General features: G+C 63.3%; 1 protein-coding gene across 6 annotated transcripts; it reads left to right on the top strand.

Annotated features, from left to right (window-relative positions):
- Positions 1 to 495: 495 nt before the first annotated feature.
- IGSF9 (immunoglobulin superfamily member 9) lies at positions 496 to 17426 on the top strand. Of its 6 annotated transcripts, none has more exons than XM_044266665.1 (21): positions 496 to 517; positions 2933 to 3181; positions 3398 to 3586; positions 7530 to 7682; positions 8359 to 8513; positions 8750 to 8867; positions 10214 to 10355; positions 10440 to 10585; positions 10680 to 10822; positions 11964 to 12104; positions 12609 to 12725; positions 12914 to 13064; positions 13279 to 13402; positions 13645 to 13820; positions 14128 to 14378; positions 14544 to 14628; positions 14719 to 14895; positions 15113 to 15155; positions 15493 to 16353; positions 16605 to 16732; positions 16934 to 17426. In XM_044266665.1, exons 2-21 carry the CDS (start codon positions 3124 to 3126, stop codon positions 17113 to 17115), a joined length of 3540 nt encoding a protein of 1179 aa, XP_044122600.1. In that variant the 5' UTR covers positions 496 to 517; positions 2933 to 3123; the 3' UTR covers positions 17116 to 17426. The 6 variants fall into 6 exon arrangements, with proteins under 6 accessions (XP_044122600.1, XP_044122597.1, XP_044122599.1 ...); XM_044266662.1 differs by lacking the exon at positions 496 to 517 and adding an exon at positions 918 to 972 and having other exon boundaries at positions 2892 to 3181; XM_044266664.1 differs by lacking the exon at positions 496 to 517 and adding an exon at positions 954 to 972.
- The last annotated feature ends 966 nt before the right edge of the window (positions 17427 to 18392 follow it).

The following is an 18392-nucleotide window of genomic DNA, read 5'->3' as shown; positions in this document are numbered from 1 at the left end:
AACGGGAGGGACCTGCACAGGTATGGCTGCTTAAGGCTGTTGGAGAAGGCGTGATGACCCTAGATCCCTAAGGGGGCCCCCAGGTCACCAAGGAGAAAGCCCTGAGGGGCAGCAGTGCCAGACATCTTTTGGCCTCAAGTCTCTAACGAGGTGGGTTTCACGAAGTCCAGGCTGGGAGAGCGCTCAGCCCTGCGCAGATCGGGATGGGAAGTCCCAGTTTTCTCAGAGCAGAGCCATACCCCTCCCCAGGTTCTTGGCCCAGGGGACTTATGGCTGCAAAGCCCGTAGTCCAGGGTCTGGCCCCCTGCAGAGTTCAGGCGGCGATCTTTCCGTGCGCCTGTCCGGATGCCTCCCGTCCTGCCCGCCCCCCTCCCCGCCCCTGGGACTGTATCGCGGGGTCGCGGGCGCAGTGAGCTGCCGCGGGGGCGACCTGGCAGCCTCGGCCGGGGCGCACGGTCCCCTCGGCACCCTGTGGGAGGCGCCGGGGCAGGACCTGGGAGCTCGCCAGCGCAGACAGGTATTTCCAGTCGGGCCGGCGCAGAAGCGGGTGGGTGGCGGTGGGGGTGGGGCGGGGGAGGCGAGCCCGGGCCCCAGCCCCACCCCCCATCGCGCGGGTCCCCCGGGGGTCCTGTTTCCGGCCGAGCGCGGACGGCGGGGACGGGGCCGGGGAAGGGGACGGGGGCGGGCCGGGGCCCGGGTCCTGGCGGCCGCTGCCCCGGGTGGCGCCTGGCGCGCGGAGCTCCGCCAGGGGGCGGCCCGAGCCCGCGGCCACGCGTCCCGCGCCGCCGAAACTACAACTCCCAGGCCGCTCGGGGGTCGCGGCCGCCCCGCCCCGCCCCGCCGGTCGGCCCCCTCGGCGGCGGGCGGGGCGCGGCGGTCTCCAGGGCGACGCGGGCGCTGGGGCGCCGGGCGGGAGGCGGGCCCGCCCCCTATTGTGTGGCTGCGGGAGCCGGGCCGCGCGGCGCCGGGCAGGTGAGGGCGGGGGCGCGCCGGGGGCAGGGACGGCCGCCCGCGGGGCTCGGGAGTCCGGCGGGCGCGGAGCACGCGGGGGAACTGGGGCGCCGTGGGATTCTTTGGGGAGCAGAACTAGAGTTCTGGGGAGTGAAGTGGGCTTTTTGGTGGGCGGGTAGGGGGTTCCCCGAGACCCGGAGGCGTCTGGAGGTAACGCGCGCGCGCGTGTGTGGGTGTGTGGGTGCGCGCGCGCGCCTGTGCAGGGGGTGGGTCCGGGGGTTCCGAAAGGTAGAGTTCTGGGGTCCGGAGCGGGCGAAGGAGCGGGGAACTGGGGGTGGGGCATCAGAAGAGTATTGCGGGCTGAGGCCGGAGAATTTGGGGAGGGAGATTCCAGGGCAGAGGATGGGAGAAGCGGGTTGCGGGGTGGATCCTGGAGGAGACAGGAGGGGAGTTCCTTGAAGCGCGGAGGACCTGGTGCAGTTGGAGATCAGGGGTGGAAGATGGGTACTGGGGGCGGGGGGTACGGTGAGAAGTAGGGGTAGCTGGAATCGGAGCACTTGGTGGGGAGACCCAACAGGTGAGGACGTGGTTGGGGGATGGGTGGGTGGGAGGAGTAGGAAGATGTAGGAAAAACAGAGGAATTCGGGGGAAACCCAGGAGGGAACTGGGGTTCCTATCCACTTGGAAAATGACTTGTCCGGGAAGAATGGGAGAGCTGGCTGGGGGCACGGGAAAGCAAGCGGAATGTTTGCTGGTGAGTTGTCCGGGCCGCTGGCCGCTGAGTAGAAGCCCGGGCCAAGCTGCGGGGCATGGAAGACATTTTACAACCAGTCCAGAAGTGGGAGGCCAAGAGTGGGGTGGAGGCCACAGTGCAGAGCCTGGTTGGCTTTCCCGGGACCCCAGCCGGGCCCCTGACCCCAGCCGGACCCCTGACCCCAGCAGGCTGTGACTACCCTAGATCCTCTGGGGCTGGGGCCGCTCTACCCCAGGGCTCGCTCTGTACACCCTAGGGACTCGCAGGCTCTCTGGCTTCTCCTGGGTCTGGCCTCTAGGGCTGGGGAAGGGAAAGCCTGGCAAACCCTGGGCCCCAAGGACCATGAATGGGAAGCCCTGGGGTGCAGCACCTGGGTAGGGCTGAGGGCTGCCTGGCAGCATCACAGAGGGAAAGGTGCCAGCCGGAGGGAAAGGTGCCAGCAGCCTGCCAGGGGACCTGCCCAGACCTGGAGGATGCTGGGGGTGGGAGCCTTCCACCAGGTGGGGGAGGCCACCCCTCCTCTCCCAGTGCCTGACTCACGTGCTGCCCAAGCCGTGCTGGGAGGCCGAGTGGAGAAAGAGATGTAAGGTCTCCAGTTTCCAGGGTTCACAGAGGCTGGGGAAATGGCAAGGAATCGTGCATGGGGGTTCCCTGGGAGCCGCTGTGTGTGGTTCTGAATCAGGTTTTGCCCTTCACGGGCTTCGTGCCCCTGAGCAAGCCTGTCTGGGATCCCAGGGGTCCCGGCTTGTCCCTGTGGGGTGCAGGCGTTGAGATCTCGTTATTAGCCTCAGGGCTAGGGAAGGAGAACAGAGGAGGCTGAGCCGTGGGGCCTCTTCCTTTCCCATTTTCCTGACATCTTATTCCAAGTGGATAGGAGCCCCAGTTCCCTCCCAGCTCAGCCTTCTGAGCACTCACGGAACCCCGGGTTTCCCTGGAATTCCTCCGCCTTCCTTAAGATCTTCCCACTGCTCTGCCCCACCCTCCCTGTGTCCTCACCTGTCGGGTCTCCCCACCCAGTGCTCCCGGGCTCTTCCAGGGTTCCCACCCCGGCCCTGGAGGGCCCTGATTCCTCAGGGCGACAGGAGCTTTGGTCTCTGGGCCCCTCCCCTACTTACCTGTTCTCCCCTCTCCTCCTTTGCTGTCCTCCTGGCCTTTCTCTAACTGTGGGGTTTCTTCTGGTCCCGAGGATTGGCCAACTCTGTGTGCTGCCGTGCATTTTGCACTTAGGTCTGGTGGTGCTCCGGGAGCGGTTTCAGCAGGTGTCATGTGAGCCAAACCCCGATCGTCCAGAAGAGTGAGCGCTGAAAGCTGCCACCCACTCAGAAGGCTCTGTGGGGCTTGCTGGACTGTGGACACCCCCAGGCCCCTCTGCCTGGGCCCCCGTGGATAGGAGGGGCCGGGCACGCAGGCCGTGGGCTATGGTTTGGTGCCTTGGTGTGGCCATCCTCAGCCTGATCATCAGCCAGGGGGCTGACGGTGAGCCTGACTCCCGGGGCTCAGGCGCTCCCTGCTGGCCTTGGGGGGGCAGTCCCCCGGGAGGGAAGAGGGAGTGGGGTGGTAGGGCGGGTCCTGGAGACGTTGGGGAGTCTCTCAGTCACTTCGCCAAGCCCGGGGGAGCCCTCAGAGCTACCGAGGAGCGCCCTCTCCCAGCCCTGACCAGGGTCCCTGCTGTGGGCCTGCCCCACCTCCCAGGTCGAGGGAAGCCTGAGGTGGTGTCCGTGGTGGGCCGGGCTGGTGAGACTGCAGTGCTGGGCTGTGACCTGCTGCCCCCCGCCGGCCGCCCACCCCTGCATGTCATTGAGTGGCTGCGTTTTGGATTCCTGCTTCCCATCTTCATCCAGTTCGGCCTCTACTCTCCCCGCATCGACCCTGATTACGTGGGTAAGACTGGTTCTCAGGTGGGAAGGTGGGGGGTCCTACCACCACACCAAGGATGGTGGGGGGTGGGTGGAGGGCAGGACTCTCTACTGCTCTGCCCCCCACCACTGTCTCAGATGCCGCTTAGGAGGTTCAAGGCCTCTGGGGGGGGGGTGGGCGGATGGGCAGCAGGGTGGGTGGGTCTGTGACCCGCCTGCTTCTCCAGTGGGGGCCCAGTCTGGTCTGAGTACAGAAGGACGTGTGCGTGAGTCTGGTGGGGGGCCGGCCAGGCCGAGTTCCTGCTTCTGATGGCTCCTGGCCGGATTTCCACTAGTACATTGGCCTCCCCGGGGCCACCTTCTCCGCCTTCTGCACCCCTGCCCCTCACTGGCTCCCTAGAGGGCTTGGATTCCTCCTAATCCCAGATGGATCCTTAATCTGAGCAGTTTCCTGAAGGCCTCAGAGGGCAGTGTGTGGCAGGGCCCAAGGTGGGGGCTGGGGCTTCCGGGCTAGACTGTCTTCCTGCCTTTCTCTGCCTGGGGGGATCCGGGAAAGGCCACCTGGGCAGACGTTGGTGGGGGAAGAGACCCCCACCTTTTCCCTCATGAGTTTGAATCCCGAGAGCAGCCCTGGGATTGGCTGAGGTCTTCCTGAGGGGCAGGCTGAGCTCAGGCAGGTGCTGCCGAAGGAAGCGTTTATTTTCAAAGTGGGGACAGTTGTTGGCAAACAGCCTGCTGGGAGCGTGTGTGTCTCCACAGGCCCCGTGAGGACTGAGGAAAGCAGGCCCCAGGGAGGACAGTGGGGGAAACGGCCCTACCCAGCAGCCCTCCCTCCCTGCCTCTGTGGGGTCTGGCAGGCCCGAGGGATTTGGGCCTCAGAGCTGAGGCTGGGCTGTTAGAGAGTGTCCCGGGGTGCGGACAGGGCAGGTGTGGGTGGGGCGGTGGAGGGAGAGGGCTTTTCCTGGGGGCTGTGCGACTGTCCTTCCCGCCCACTGCCCTGGCTTGGGGTCCCTTGGGCCGACAAGCCACTGTGTGGCTGGCAACTTTGTGACCCGTGGGTTTCCGTTCTCTTTGTTGCTCCTTAGAGCTACAAGGACCGGGGGCAGTCACCGCTGGGGCTCTTCCTACCCTGCCCTTTGTGTCCACCCCTGCCCTCCTCTGGAGCTCCTGGTCTGGCCTGCACTGGTCTGGGGAGTCAGGGCCCTGGGGGGAGGCCCCCGTGCCCATTAACTCTCTTACTGCCTCCCAGCGTGGAAGGGGCCTCTCTGCCTTTGTGTAGGGGACTCGGGACTGTGGTTGCTAGGCAACAGGAGGTGGAGGTTGCTAAGGACAATGGTGTCCTGTCATAAGCTCTCTGGGCAAGGGAAGGAGAGATGGTCCGGGACTGTGTGTGAGGCCGGTGGCCTAGAGTGTGGGAGGGACTGTGCCTGAGACCAAAGCAGTCCCCCTTGGAGTACTCCAGAACCCATCTGGCGGAGTTGCGGGGCTTTACAGACTAGCACAGAGTAGGGGAGAGCAGTACGGACCAGGCTGGGGCTGCGTCCAGGAGGAAGGCAGTGACTGTCCCTCCAGCGCCCAGCACGGAGCCTGTGCAGGGCGCCTCTGTGGTCCCGGTGTCCAGAGGGATGGCAGCCTCCGATTACTCAGACTTGAGTAACCTGGGGGCAGGGGTTGTCTCAGACCTGCCCTTTTAATCCACGAAACGGTTCTGGTCCTTGACTTTCCTGGTGTCTTTCTTGGCGGTTTGAAGGTAGCCTGTGCCGCAGGGAGGCACGGGTTTTCTCTCTGCCCTGAGCTGTGGGGTTCAAAGCGGGTCTCGCCTTCTGTTCAGAACCCCCGCGCTCTCCTGTCCTCTCCCCTCGCTGCCCTCCGGTGGTCTCTGGAAGTGCTCGGTATTCCTCGCGCTTGGCGGTCCTTGGACTGTCTGGACACACCAAACACCATTTCTTGAACTGTGTGTATGTGATGTTGTACATGTACATGAGTGTGGGTTCTCTGCCTTCCAAGAGCTTGAGAGCAGAGTCTGTGTCTCCTCCTCCCTTTACACACCCCTGCATGCGGGAGGTCTAGAACCCACCAGGCTCCGGCCCTTCCGGTCCTTTGCTCTAAGTGAAATCTTGGGAGGATTAAATATGGTGCTGGTGGTCCAGGTTCAGGGCTCAGTCTCCCTTTTCTCCTCTTCCTCCCTTGTAGAACTCGCTCGAGGGTCACCATCGTGAAAAGTTGCTATCCTACGGCACTTTGGAGAGGCCGCACGCGGGAGTCTGCAGGGCTCCGTGGCCAGGCCAGTTAGGGTGCAGGACGAATCCCAGAGCAGGGTGGAGGGTGTGATTATGTTAAATATTTACCTGCAAAGTGTAGGCTTATCTCCTGGGTGGGGAATTCAACTCCCAGCCTGTGAAGCAGGTCCCCACCCGGAGAGTCCACACCTCCGGACCTCATCCTTGGAAGAAGAAAGCCCTGGCCTTCCTAAGATCACCACCGCAGCCTGAAGCCGATCATTGTCCTCTTCCCCGACAACACTAGGGGCTCCGATTATATTTTGGAAGCATCACCCTGGAGGTAGAAGGGAAGCAGATGCACAGCGTCAGAATTTCTGGTATTAGGAAGGGCCGATTAGGGGCGATGTCTGGTCCATGGGCGCAGGCAGGTGTGAAAGGACTTGTCTTAAGAGTGGCAGTGGTTTTGTGTAACCCCAAAGATTTAGAAGTTTTCATCCATCCGTATCAAGGGCCAAGGTGTGGTGGGCTGATGCACGTAACGGAAGGTGGGCTCAGGCAGGGAGACGAGGGGGTGGGCCGTGGAGGAAGGCAGGGGAGAGGTGCTACGGGACCACACCACGGCGAGGTTCCTGGAGAAGGAACAGAGAGCGAGGACGCAGAATTTCGAAGATGGACTGAAAACGCAGGTGTGGGAGGTAACAGACAGGAGTTGAGGTGGTCCCAGGTTTCTGGTAGGGCAGCTTGGCGCGTGGTGGGGCCGGCCATTGCTCGGGCGGGAGGAGAAGATGTGTTACCAGGCAAGGGGCAGGGGCAGGGGCAAGGTCCAGTCCAGCTTCTGATTTCAGATCTTGTGCTCGTTCGTTTGTTCAACAGTATGTGAGCCCAGGGTTCCCCACACCCCACCCGGCCAGGTTTGCCTTCCCCTCTTACAGGCGACACTGAAGTCGGCTGACTCGTCCAAGGGACTCTCTCTGGCTCCCGAGTGCAGGCCTCGGCCTCTAGGCCGCCCCGCCAGGGACCCCGAGGCTGTGTGGGGAGGGTGCTGAGGGATCTGCGGGGGCGGCCTCCGTCTGAGCCTGCCGCTGTGCCAGATGCTAACTGAGGGTGCACCGGGTGTCTGCCTGGGCTGTGGCTCTGTGGCTTTGTGGCGCTCCACGTGGCCAGCCGGCGGGGGAGCCCCGGGGACATGGGGGGATGGGGTGAGGAGGCTGCTGACCTTGCTGCCTGGCTGGGCTGGACTCTGGCCACCCTAAGGCGCTTAGGCCGTTGATAATAGCCCTGGGGGATTAGGGGCTTTGGGAGGCGAGACCTGGGTCCCCGCTCAGGCCCCAAACACTGCTGAGGTTTCCAGGGACTGTCCTCTGGCAGGAGGAGTACTAGGGGAGCCAGACCTTGCCCCTATAAAGAGCTGTGGGGTGGGATAGGTCCTGTAGGAGTCACAGGGAGACTAAGTGTGGCTCTTAACCCCCCACCCCCGTCCCCCAACGGCCTCTGAAGCCCCTGCGGTTCAGGAGAGTGTGTCGTCCACCTGCTGCCACTCGGGGTTCTCTTGGTCTAGACGGGGTCGCAGCTGCTGAAAGGCAGGGGTGATCCAGGGCTGAGTGGAGGGACCTGCCCTCCGTGACCCAGCCCCACCTGTGTCTCTCTGGGCCGGGCCCCCCTTGATCAGGATAACTGGAGGAGATGGGGCCCATTCTTGAACTCTGAGAACCACCAGTGACCAGGGCTTTGGGGCTCCTCTCCCAGGGCGAGTCCGGCTGCAGAAAGGGGCATCCCTCCAGATTGAGGGGCTCCGAGCGGAAGACCAGGGCTGGTACGAGTGCCGCGTGCTCTTCCTGGACCAGCACAGCCCTGAGGACGACGCTGCTAACGGCTCCTGGGTGCACCTCACGGTCAATTGTATGAAGCCATCGAAGCCGGGAGCAGGGGGGTGGTGGAGGGAGGGGAGGAGAGCAGCACCATGGGGGCCTGTGGCTGGGGGGGGAGGGGTCCCCGCGCCCCACCCTTGTTGACACCCCTTGTTTGCCTCTGCCTCCCCGCCCTCCCACGCCTGCGCTTCCTCTTCTTCAGCCGGGGTCCCAGCTGCCTGCGAGGCCTCAACTTCCTTGAGTCTTACCTGTTCCTGCTGCTCTGGCGGGGAGAGGGGGACGCCACGGGGGCTGTGGGGTCCTGAGTGACACAGAGCTCACGACATACACAGCGTGTTTTTTTTCCCCAAACACCTTTGAACGCAGCACCTCACAAACTCTCTCAGCCCCTAGAAGGGAGGGAAGTCCTAATTGTTCCCATTTCGCTGTGGAGACTGGGTGATGCCACTGATTAGGGGCAAAGCGGGTCTCCTGGAGCAGTGTCAGAGGCCACGGGCTCTCCCGCAGCCCCCAGCCTGTGCGCGGCCCCGTGGCCAGCTCTACAGGCCAGTGCGGGGACGGGCTGACACATTCCTCACTGGGCCCGGAGGGCGGCAGGCAGGGTGGCCCTGGCTTGGTGGGCTGAGGGCTGCAGCCCTGACCTGCCTTCCTGGCCCTCGGACACTGCTCTGCGGACTGACATCTGGCACCCCCATGCCTCTCTGCAGCGCCCCCTCAGTTCCTGGAGACGCCTCCCCAGGTGCTGGAAGTGCGGGAACTTGAGCCTGTGACCCTGCGTTGTGTGGCCCGGGGCAGCCCGCAGCCTCGTGTGACCTGGAAGCTCCGAGGACAGGACCTTGGCCAGGGCCAGGGTCAGGTGCAAGTGAGTACTGGGGCTGGGCAAGGAGGGTAGATAGAGCGGGGAGAGGCAGGTGGAGGCCTGGGAGCGGGGCTGGAGGACCGGGGGAAGGCCAAGCTCCCACAGGAGGGGCTTTGTGTTGGCTTCCTAGCCCGGTGTGCTGCCTCCCTCTGCTGGCCAGTCTCGGGAGTGCGGGGTCGGAGGCCGGTGGGAGGGCAGGGGGAGGCACAGGGGACCCTCCTCATCGCCTCCTACCCTAGGTGCAGAATGGGACGCTGTGGATCCGACGGGTGGAGCGAGACAGCTCCGGAGTCTACACCTGCCAAGCCTCCAGCACCGAGGGCAGCACCTCCCACGCCACCCAGCTGCTGGTGCTAGGTGCTCTGGAGGGGGGGGAGGGCCATGGCCTGCGGCTGGAGTGCGCACAGCAGAAGTGGGAGGGGTGTGTGGAGAGAGAGGGAGCTCCCAATGCAGGCGGGTCCTCCAAAACCAGCATCTTAATTTTTAAAGGATCAGTGAATGGACGAGTAGACATTTAGTGCCCAGCAGTGTAGTGTGTGACCCCCGCCCCCCCCGACCCCCAGTTTCCTCGTCTGCATATAAGGAGGTTCATATCTGCATCTTAGAACTATTACAAGAATTTAACCGAGCACAGTGATCAGCAGTTAGTAATTCCTGTCCAAGCCCCTTTGAGGAAAGTGAGCAACGGGGCCTGGACTCTGCCTGCCATCCGGAACCGACGTCCTGTCGCTCTCCTTGGTCCTGAGGGCGGCGTGTGCGGAACTGCTAGGGGCCAAGTCCACCGGAGGCAGGAAGGCCTGGATGAGGCTTGCCTGCCCTGTTAACCTGGGGCAGCTCTCCTCACTTTTCTGCCTCTGAGCCTCCATTTCCTCATTTGTGGAGGGAGACAGTGACTCCTGGTGTTCCGGTGGTGCCGGGGGTGTTCTCTATGCTAGCTTGGATCATGACCTGTTAAGACTGACCACTGGCGCAGCAGAGCCCAGGGAGGGGCGAGGGCGGTGGAGCAGCTGACCAGACTGCGTGGCCCGGCCTGACTCCATGGGAAGAGTGTTCCAGATGGGGTTTGGAGCAAAGGCAGGGCAGTGGGAACGAGGCGCAGAGCCGGCTGCCCATAGTGACCTGAGTCTGTAACGGTTGGCCGGGCAGGGAGCCGTTGGATCATGAGGGCCCATGAGGCTAGATCAAGAAGTTTGGGCTTAACGTGGTAGGAGCCAGGAGCTGTTGTGGGTTCTGGGGAAGAAGTGTCCCGTGGCCAAAGGGAGGCATTTCTACATGAATGGCTGCTGGAGGGGCAGAGATGGGGAGCCGGGATCAGAGGTTGCTGCAGTATCTTGGGGTAAGGTCCTGGGTATCCATAGCAGGGTAAGACACACAGAGGTGACTTCAGATAGGACAGATGAGGGATGTAAAGGGTAAATAGGCAAATAATAAAACCAATTTCCCAACCCCCCACACACGCACACACACACACACAGCTTCTAGGCCGGGGAATCCGGGTGAATGGTGGTGTTCCTGGAGGGAAGGAAGGGAAGCTGGTCTGGGGGAGAGAAGGAACTTTTTTCATGTACAGGGTCAGAGCCCATTTCAGTTCCCCGAGGCTTCTGTATTCCAGAAGGCAGATCCAGAAGAACTGCTGAAGGGACCTCAGGGTTCTGGGCAGACTGTGGGCTGATGCCCCTCCCTCCCCTTGTGCTCCCCCACAGGTCCCCCCGTCATCGTGGTACCCCCCAGGAACAGCACGGTCAACGCCTCCCAGGATGTTTCCCTGGCCTGCCGGGCTGAGGCGTACCCCACTAACCTCACCTATAGCTGGTTCCAGGACAGCACCAATGTGTTCCACATCAGGTGGGGCTCGGGGGTGGGTGAGGGGCTGGTAGGCAGCCTTTGGGGAGCGAGCCTGGAACCCGGCCCACACGTGCCATCTTGCAGACGGCTGCAGCCCCGCGTGCGGATCCTGGTGGACGGGAGTCTGCGACTGCAGGCCGCCCAGCCTGATGACGCGGGCCGCTACACCTGCGTGGCCAGCAACGGCCTCCTGCGCCCGCCCTCGGCCTCTGCCTACCTCACGGTGCTCTGTAAGCCTGACCCCGCTCTCTTCCCAGTCTGCTCCCCTCCCCTGGGCCAGGCTGAGCTCCTGCCCTCCAACCTGCCACTGCTCCCCTCCACCAGACCCAGCCCAGGTGACAGCGATGCCTCCGGAGACACCCCTCCCCGTGGGCATGCGGGGGGTGATCCAGTGCCCGGTCCGGGCTAACCCCCCACTGCTCTTTGTCAGCTGGACCAAGGATGGGCAGGCCCTGCAGCTGGATAAGGTAGGGGCCAGGGGAAGGAAGGGCTCAGTTTGGTGTTCTCCTAGTCAGGGTAGCTGGGCTGGAGGGAGATCCACTGAATTCAGGTCGGTGGCTGGGGTACACTTCTTCCCCGGGGCTGTGTGGGGTGTTTGGGGAACAGGAATGCCACAACTGTCCTTAAGAGCACAGCCTGGAGGGGCTAGGGCAGCCCACATGCTGGAAGGCCCGGGCTGGTTGAGGAGAGCTCAGCAGCCGCTTCTGGGACTTTGGTGATGGGCCTTGGGGATGCACAGACATTCCAAGCAGAAGTCAGGGCCCTGGGGCAGGGAACCGTGCAGAGTGTGGAGGGTATGGTGAACCCCAGGGTCGGGGCGGGGGGCTGGTGGGAGTCACAGTGCCTGTGGGGACGTGATGCTACTGAGAAAGCTCAAGGGATAGGTTGGGGCCAAAAGGAAGCTCTGTGGATACCATCGTTCCCTGGCAATCTTTGCAAAGGGAATACAACCCATGGGGCGCTGCCCCCATGTCTTTGGATCCCAGGGTCCCCGGGGCTTCTGCAATTAGGACTCAGTACATTTTTGTTGAATGTTACCAAAAAAGCCTGCAGGCAGTTGGAGCCCGTGAAGTTGTCTGAGCAGAGGTGTGACAGCTTCGGAGCTCTGAGCAGGAGCTGAGTCCGTCAGTGAGTGGAGGACAGAGTGGACACAGGGACAGGGGTTCAGAGGCTGTTGAGACGGTCCAGGGGAGAGGTGAGGAGGTCATGGCAGTGGACGGGCTTGACGCCTAGACAAAGGCCTTCCCAGAGGACAGAGCTGGTGAGCATTCGGATGGGGGAGTGAGGAGTCTGGGGTTAGTAGGGACAGTGGGGCCCTTAACACAGAAATAGGGAAGCCAGGGAAAGGAAGGGATTTGGGATGGAAAATGCTGACTTTCATCGTGGAGTGATGGGAAGACAGGTGGGGGACACCCCGGCAGGCAGGGAGCTCCCTACCAGGGCTCAGCTCCAGGGGGCGCCCCTGGGGAAGAGAAGTGAAGGATGAGTTCAGAGAGAGGTCAGGCCTGGAGGAGGAGTCCTCTGCAGGGAGGCGGCTTTCTCCTCCCTCTCCCACCCCTGCCCTGCTGCTGGGACTGGTGGCCATCTCCTCTCTTCTGTCCCCTGCAGCTCCCTGGCTGGTCCCAGGGCCCGGAGGGCTCACTGATCATCGCCCTGGGGAATGAGGACGCTCTGGGAGAGTACTCCTGCACGCCCTACAACAGTCTTGGTACCGCTGGGCCCTCCCCGGTGACCCGCGTGCTGCTCAAGGTGAGCCTGTGGATGGGCAGCCTCACCAGGCCAGGGGGCTGAGGATGCACCCTGGCCTTGATGCTGGAGGACCAGGGGGTGGGGCAGTCACGCGTGGGGAGGGGCTTCCCGTCTTTCCTATGGTGGGCACAGCCGTAGCTGTCAGGCACCACCCCAGAGGTTTCTGCAGAGATGGTGCTGGGGAGGTGGGACGGAAGGCCGGCACACCCCCAAAGTCAGATACCCCGCCGGGCCAACTCACGAACCTTGGCCTCTCTGGAGAAGGAGTGGGCAGCAGAGGGGAGGGTGAAAGGGCGTTCTGTGGAGGTGTATACATCCCTGGAGAGGCTTCCCAGCCCCCCAGTCCTTGTGCAGTCCCCCAATTCCCTGCAGCCCCTCCAGGGAGCAGAGACTACAGGGAGGGAGATGGGGCCTGAGAAGGGAGATGACTGGAGACCCAGAGAGGGGAGCGGCCCTTAGCTAGCAGGGCGAGAGGCCCTTCCCGATGCCAGATCTGGCTTGCAGGCTCCCCCAGCTTTTCTAGAACGGCCCAAGGAAGAATATTTCCAAGAAGTAGGGCGGGAGCTACTCATCCCCTGCTCCGCTCAAGGAGACCCCCCTCCTGCTATCTCTTGGGCCAAGGTAAGTCTCCTGAGTCTGCTCTGCCTGGGCTCCCGCCCGCTACACCCCTGCCTCTCCCTGCCCTGCTCATCCAGTGGGAAGGAGGGGGCCTTCAGGGCCCGGGTGGGGAGGACACTGGAGCTGCCCTCAGTGAGGGGTGGCTGCGTGTGTCCTCAGGGCTGACCAGTGGTTGACCAGTGGTTCTGTAGGTGGGCCGGGGGCTGCAGGCCCGGGCCCAGGTGGACAACAGCAGCAGCCTCATCCTGCGGCCACTGACCAAGGAGGCCCATGGGCGCTGGGAGTGCACCGCCAGCAACGCTGTGGCCCGAGTGGCCACCTCCACACATGTCTACGTGCTGGGTTAGTGGCTGGAGGGCCGGCCAGAAGCTGGAGGAAACTGTGTGGGACAGGAGATGGGGGCAGGGAGAGGGGGATTATTTTTGGAGGTCCACATGGGCGGGGGGAGGGGAGGGGCCTGGGATGACACAGAGGTGAGAGGCCCTGGGACTCCCCTTAGTTCTTCACCTTCCCCAGAGCCCTGACCATCGTCCCTCCCTCAATTCCCCCTCCCCAGGCACCAGCCCCCACGTTGTCACCAATGTGTCCGTGGTGCCTTTACCCAAGGGTGCCAATGTCTCCTGGGAGCCTGGCTTTGATGGCGGCTATCTGCAGAGGTTCAGTGTCTGGTATACCCCGCTGTAAGTGACTTGCCCCTGCCATTCCTGTCCCCCCAACCCCCATTCCGTCGGACCCTCTGCCCTTCCCCCACCCCTCCAGTCCAGCCCTGCCCGAAATCTGCCCTATTTCCAGGGGATCTTAGGTGTTCAGGCCCCACGCTTGAGACCCCAGATGGCTGAGAAGGGACAGGTTGGATCTCTACACTCCAAAGCCTCCTGGGCCTCCTAGTTCACAAGTTTCCTCATTTTCTCATGTCCTCTAGGGCCAAGCGTCCTGACCGAACCCACCATGACTGGGTGTCCCTGGCAGTGCCTGTGGGGGCTGCTTACCTCCTCGTGCCCGGGCTGCAGCCCCAAACCCAGTACCAGTTCAGCGTCCTGGCGCAGAACAAGCTGGGGAGTGGGCCCTTCAGCGAGATCGTCTTGTCTGCCCCGGAAGGTGAGAAGCCTCTGCCCCGGAGAGCAGCCGGCGGGGTGGGAAAGGACTGGTAGGGAGAACCCGGACGTGTGACCTCCAGGGTGGGAGGGGGCAGAGGTGCTGGGCAGCTGCTTGGGGTCCGCAGGGGTTTGTGGAACATGATTCAGGCTTGTCTTTGGGGCTCTGGGAGAATGCGCACGGAGGTGGGGGCAGGGGTGGTGGTGAGAGGTGGGTTGGAGGGGCGGGTGGGTGGTGGAAGGGGCAGGGGATAGGGGAAGGGCACTGGGAGCCTAACCCTATCTCCGTCGTGCCTCTCTGTCCTATTCAGGGCTTCCCACCACACCGGCGGCCCCCAGGCTTCCGCCTACTGAGATGCCTCAGCTCCTCTCACCTCCCCGAGGCCTGGTAGCAGTGAGGACACCCCGGGGGGTGCTCCTGCATTGGGATCCCCCAGAACTGGTCCCTGAGACGCTGGACGGCTATGTCCTGGAGGGACGGCAAGGCTCCCAGGGCTGGGAGGTGCTGGACCGCGTCGCGGCAGGCACGGAAGCGCAGCTGCTGGTGCCAGGGCTCATCAAGGTGTGTGGGAGGCGGGCACAGGGACGGTCCCCCGCTCGGCTGTCCCCGCCCCAGCTCCAGCCCAGGCCTCAGCCTCCCACCCTAACCTCCCAGCTGCAGTCTTTCTGAACGGGGCTGCGGTGGGGGGAGCTGGGCCCTGACGCCTTCCCGGACCCCCACCCCCAGGACGTACTGTACGAGTTCCGGCTCGTGGCCCTGGCCGGTAGCTATGTCAGCGATCCCAGCAACACGGCCAACGTCTCCACTTCCGGTGAGAAGCCGGCGGGAGGGCAGGGCGCTGGGCCTGGGGCTCCGAGCCCACGGTCGCGGGCACCGACACTCCCCTCGTGGCCCCGCCCAGGCCTGGAAGTCTACCCCTCGCGCACACAGCTGCCCGGCCTCCTGCCCCAGCCGGTCCTGGCCGGCGTGGTGGGCGGGGTCTGCTTCCTGGGCGTGGCTGTCCTCGTGAGCATCCTGGCCGCCTGCCTGACCAACCGGCGCAGGGCAGCCCGTCGCCGCCGCAAGCGCCTCCGCCAAGGTAGGCCCCGCCCTCCCTAAGCCCCGCCTACGGGGGAAATGGAAGCCCCTCCCCGCCGCTGCCACGCCCCGCGGCTCGGGGAGCCAGGTGCGTCCTGTCCCCGGCACAGTCCCGGGGCGGGAGGGGTTGCGGGCGGGCGATGGCTGAGGCTCAGCGCCTGGGGCCCTGGAGGCCCTGATTTTTGCCGCTGTCCCCTCTGGTTCTCCTGCCCGAACAGATGCGCCTCTTATCTTCTCTCCTCCCGGGAAGTCAGCTCCACAGTAAGTCCCTGCACCTCTGCGGCCTCCTCCTGCCTGCCCTCTGCGCCCACTATCTCGGTTTCTGGGGTGGTGCTGTGGGGTGGGCTGGGAGGGGCGGAACGGAAGTGGGAAGGGGGTGATGGTGGGAGTGCGGAGGCCCCGGCTTGGGGCCGCCACTGCTGCCTGTGCCTTCCCGCCGCAGCTCCACCACGGGGGTCCTCGTCTCCCTTACTCTTCCCAGCTCCGCTCTGTGGTACACCAAACCTCTCAAGGTCCCGAGGCTGGTTCCTGGGGGGAGGAGGGGGTTGGCCGGGGACAGGACGCCTGCCACAGAGCCGGATCTCCTGTCCTTCCCCAGCTCTGCCCCGGGCTCAGGCAGCCCTGATAGCGTGGCGAAGCTGAAGCTCCAGGGTTCCCCAGTCCCCAGCCTGCGCCAGAGTCTACTCTGGGGGGAGCCTGCTGGCCCCCCCAGCCCCCCTCCGGATCCTCCGCCTAGTCGGGGGCCCTTACCCCTGGAGCCCATCTCTCGGGGACCAGATGGACGCTTTGTGATGGGACCCAATGTGGGAACCCCCGAAGAAAGGTCAGTCTCTGAAGGAGCTGAACCTCGGACCCCGGCCCAGCGCCAGGTCAGGTCCTACGACTGCAGCAGCAGCAGCCCCAGCGGGCAGCCCCAGCCACTCCGCATTGCAGACATCAGCCCCGTGGGGCCCCCTCCCGCAGCACCACCTAGTCCTCGGCCTGCTCCGGGACCCTTGCTCCAGTACCTGAGCCTGCCCTTCTTCCGGGAGATGAATGTGGACGGGGACTGGCCCCCTTTTGAGGAGCCTGCGCCTGCTCCACCCCCAGATTACATGGATACTCGGCCCTGCCCCACTTCCTCTCTCCTTCATCCCCTGGACCCCGACACTGTGTCTCCCGGGGCAGTGCTTCCTGGGGCTGCGATGGGGGCCGGGGCCGCCCCAGAGCCCCTGTACACAGCACTGGCTGACTGGACGCTGAGGGACCGGCTGCTGCCTAGCCTCCTCCCTGCCGCCCCTCGGGGCAGCCTCACCAGCCAGAGCAGCGGACGGGGCAGTGCCTCGTTCCTTCGGCCCCCCTCTACAGCCCCCTCTGCAGGAGGCAGCTACCTCAGCCCTGCTCCCGGAGACACCAGCAGCTGGGCCAGTGGCCCTGAGAGGTGGCCCCGGAGGGAGCATGTAGTGACAGTCAGCAAGAGGTGAGGACAGTCCCTGTCCATCCCTGTCCTGGTTCCCGTTCCTGCCCAGACTTCCCCTAATGCTCTGTGCCTTCAGGCTCCACTCCCATCCTGGGACCAGGAAAACTTGTGCCCTGTTAGAAGCTTTGGCTGAGGTCCCAAGGATCTGCAGGGAATGCATGGCCCCTCCTCAGCTTGGGGACTCTGGGTTGGGGCTTCTGTGGTCACTCTCAAAACTCCACCCAGTGCTGGACGTTTGTCCCTTTTAACAGGAGGAGCACATCTGTGGATGAGAACTACGAGTGGGACTCAGAATTCCCTGGGGACATGGCACTGCTGGAGACTCTGCACCTGGGCTGGGCTGGCCCTCGGCCCCGACCTGAAGCTGAGCCAGAGCTAGGTGTGCGAGGCCTCAGAGGGGCAGTGTGGCCTCACTGTTCCCCGTCTCCCCACTCTGTTCTCCGTCTGGTCCCCATCGCCCCGTTCCCCAGGCTTGCTGTTCCTGTTCCCATGGCTCCTCTGCACCGGCAGGACCTGGGGGCTTCATGGGGCCGCTGACCCTCAGACCTCTCCCGCCCCTTGTTCTGCTTTCCCCTTGCAGATGTGAAGACTCCAGTGGAGGGCAGCCTCCCTAGCACGGCCCGTGCTCCAGGCCCCGAAGCTCGGTGCGCTGCCCTCCGGGAGGAGTTCCTGGCTTTCCGGCGCCGCAGAGATGCCACTAGGGCCCGGTTACCAGTGTACAGACAGCCAGTGCCCCATCCTGAACAGGCCACCCTGCTGTGAAAGCTGGGTGAAGATACACAGACTGGGCAGAGGAGGGTCCATGGAGACCCAGCTCCAGCCCTGAGCCCTGGCCTGCCCCTTTGGTGCTCAGACATAGCCCTGATGGTGGGTTGGGAGGGTTTGGCAGATGTCTGTGCTGGGCCCCTAGAGCCTGGGGACTGGAGCAGGGATCTTAGGTCTGCCCGTGTTTGTGTGTGTGTGTGTGTGTGTGTGTGCGCGTGCGCGCGCGCGTGCGTGCCGGCTCGGTGATGGTGATGGTATTTGTGGTGTGGGTGAGGTTTTTTACATGTGAATAAAGAAATTCTGAAAAATGTTTGTGTATTTTCTGCCTTTGAATCTGAGAGAGAGGTAGAAAAACCCCTGAACCCTGACAAAGGAGGAGACTCTTCCGGAATGAACAGAAGTGCATTCAACAGATCTTTGCAGAAAGCATTTATTGAGTGCCTACTGAGGCCAGCTACTAAAGACAGCCATTGAGTTAGATGCTAAGAAAACAAAGCTTATTAGGTCAAGCCTTTGCCCTTGGCGAGTTCTTTCCAGTCCGAGAAGCTGGCAGAGAAACAGTTACAGTGTGATGTGATAAATTCTGTGATAAAGCTTTGTGTTGCGTATTGTGGCTGCACAAAGGAAGGGGTCAACAATGAGTATTTATAGCGTCTGCTGGGACCGTGCTACCTCCGGCTGGGAGATCCTCCTGGAGTGGGAGTGATAGCAGTAGTGAGGGGCTGAGCCCCCACTGTGTGCCAGGCACGGCTCTAAGCTCCTTACATCGTTTTCCACCACTCAGAGGGAGGAACCATTCTTGGCTCCATTTTCTAGACTGTGGAACGGAAGCGTGGAGGCTGTAGGAATTTGTCCAAAGGTCACACAGCGGGTATGGAGTAGGGCAGGTCAGAAGTTGGTCAAGGGAGGGAAAGCATCCCAGGCAGAAGGCACAGAAAAGGGAAAAACACCTGGTTTCCCAAGGGCTCACTCTGCATCGGGTTATAACATTGGGGGGGGGGGTGGAGCAGTGGAGGGAGGACACTGGTGGTTGATGCCCTTGGAAACCAGGCGAAACAGTAGCTTCTACCAAACGGGAAGGTCCCCGCTGTCGGACGTAGGCAGGGACTCTACCGGAGGGGAAGAGAAGCCTCCATAGAAACCTGAAGAGGGGTGCTCCTTCAACCCTTAAACTATGCCCCCTTCCACCCTCAGACACAGAACAACTGCCAGGCTCCTCCCTTGAGGCCTCCTCTTCTGATCCCTGGGATCCCTCCAGGATTAAGAGATGCCAG

This window comes from Neovison vison, chromosome 10 (genome assembly GCF_020171115.1).
Source record: "Neovison vison isolate M4711 chromosome 10, ASM_NN_V1, whole genome shotgun sequence".
NCBI lineage: Eukaryota > Metazoa > Chordata > Mammalia > Carnivora > Mustelidae > Neogale > Neogale vison.
Note: the sequence above shows the minus strand (reverse complement) of the source record. Positions and strands in the feature narration are given on the sequence as shown.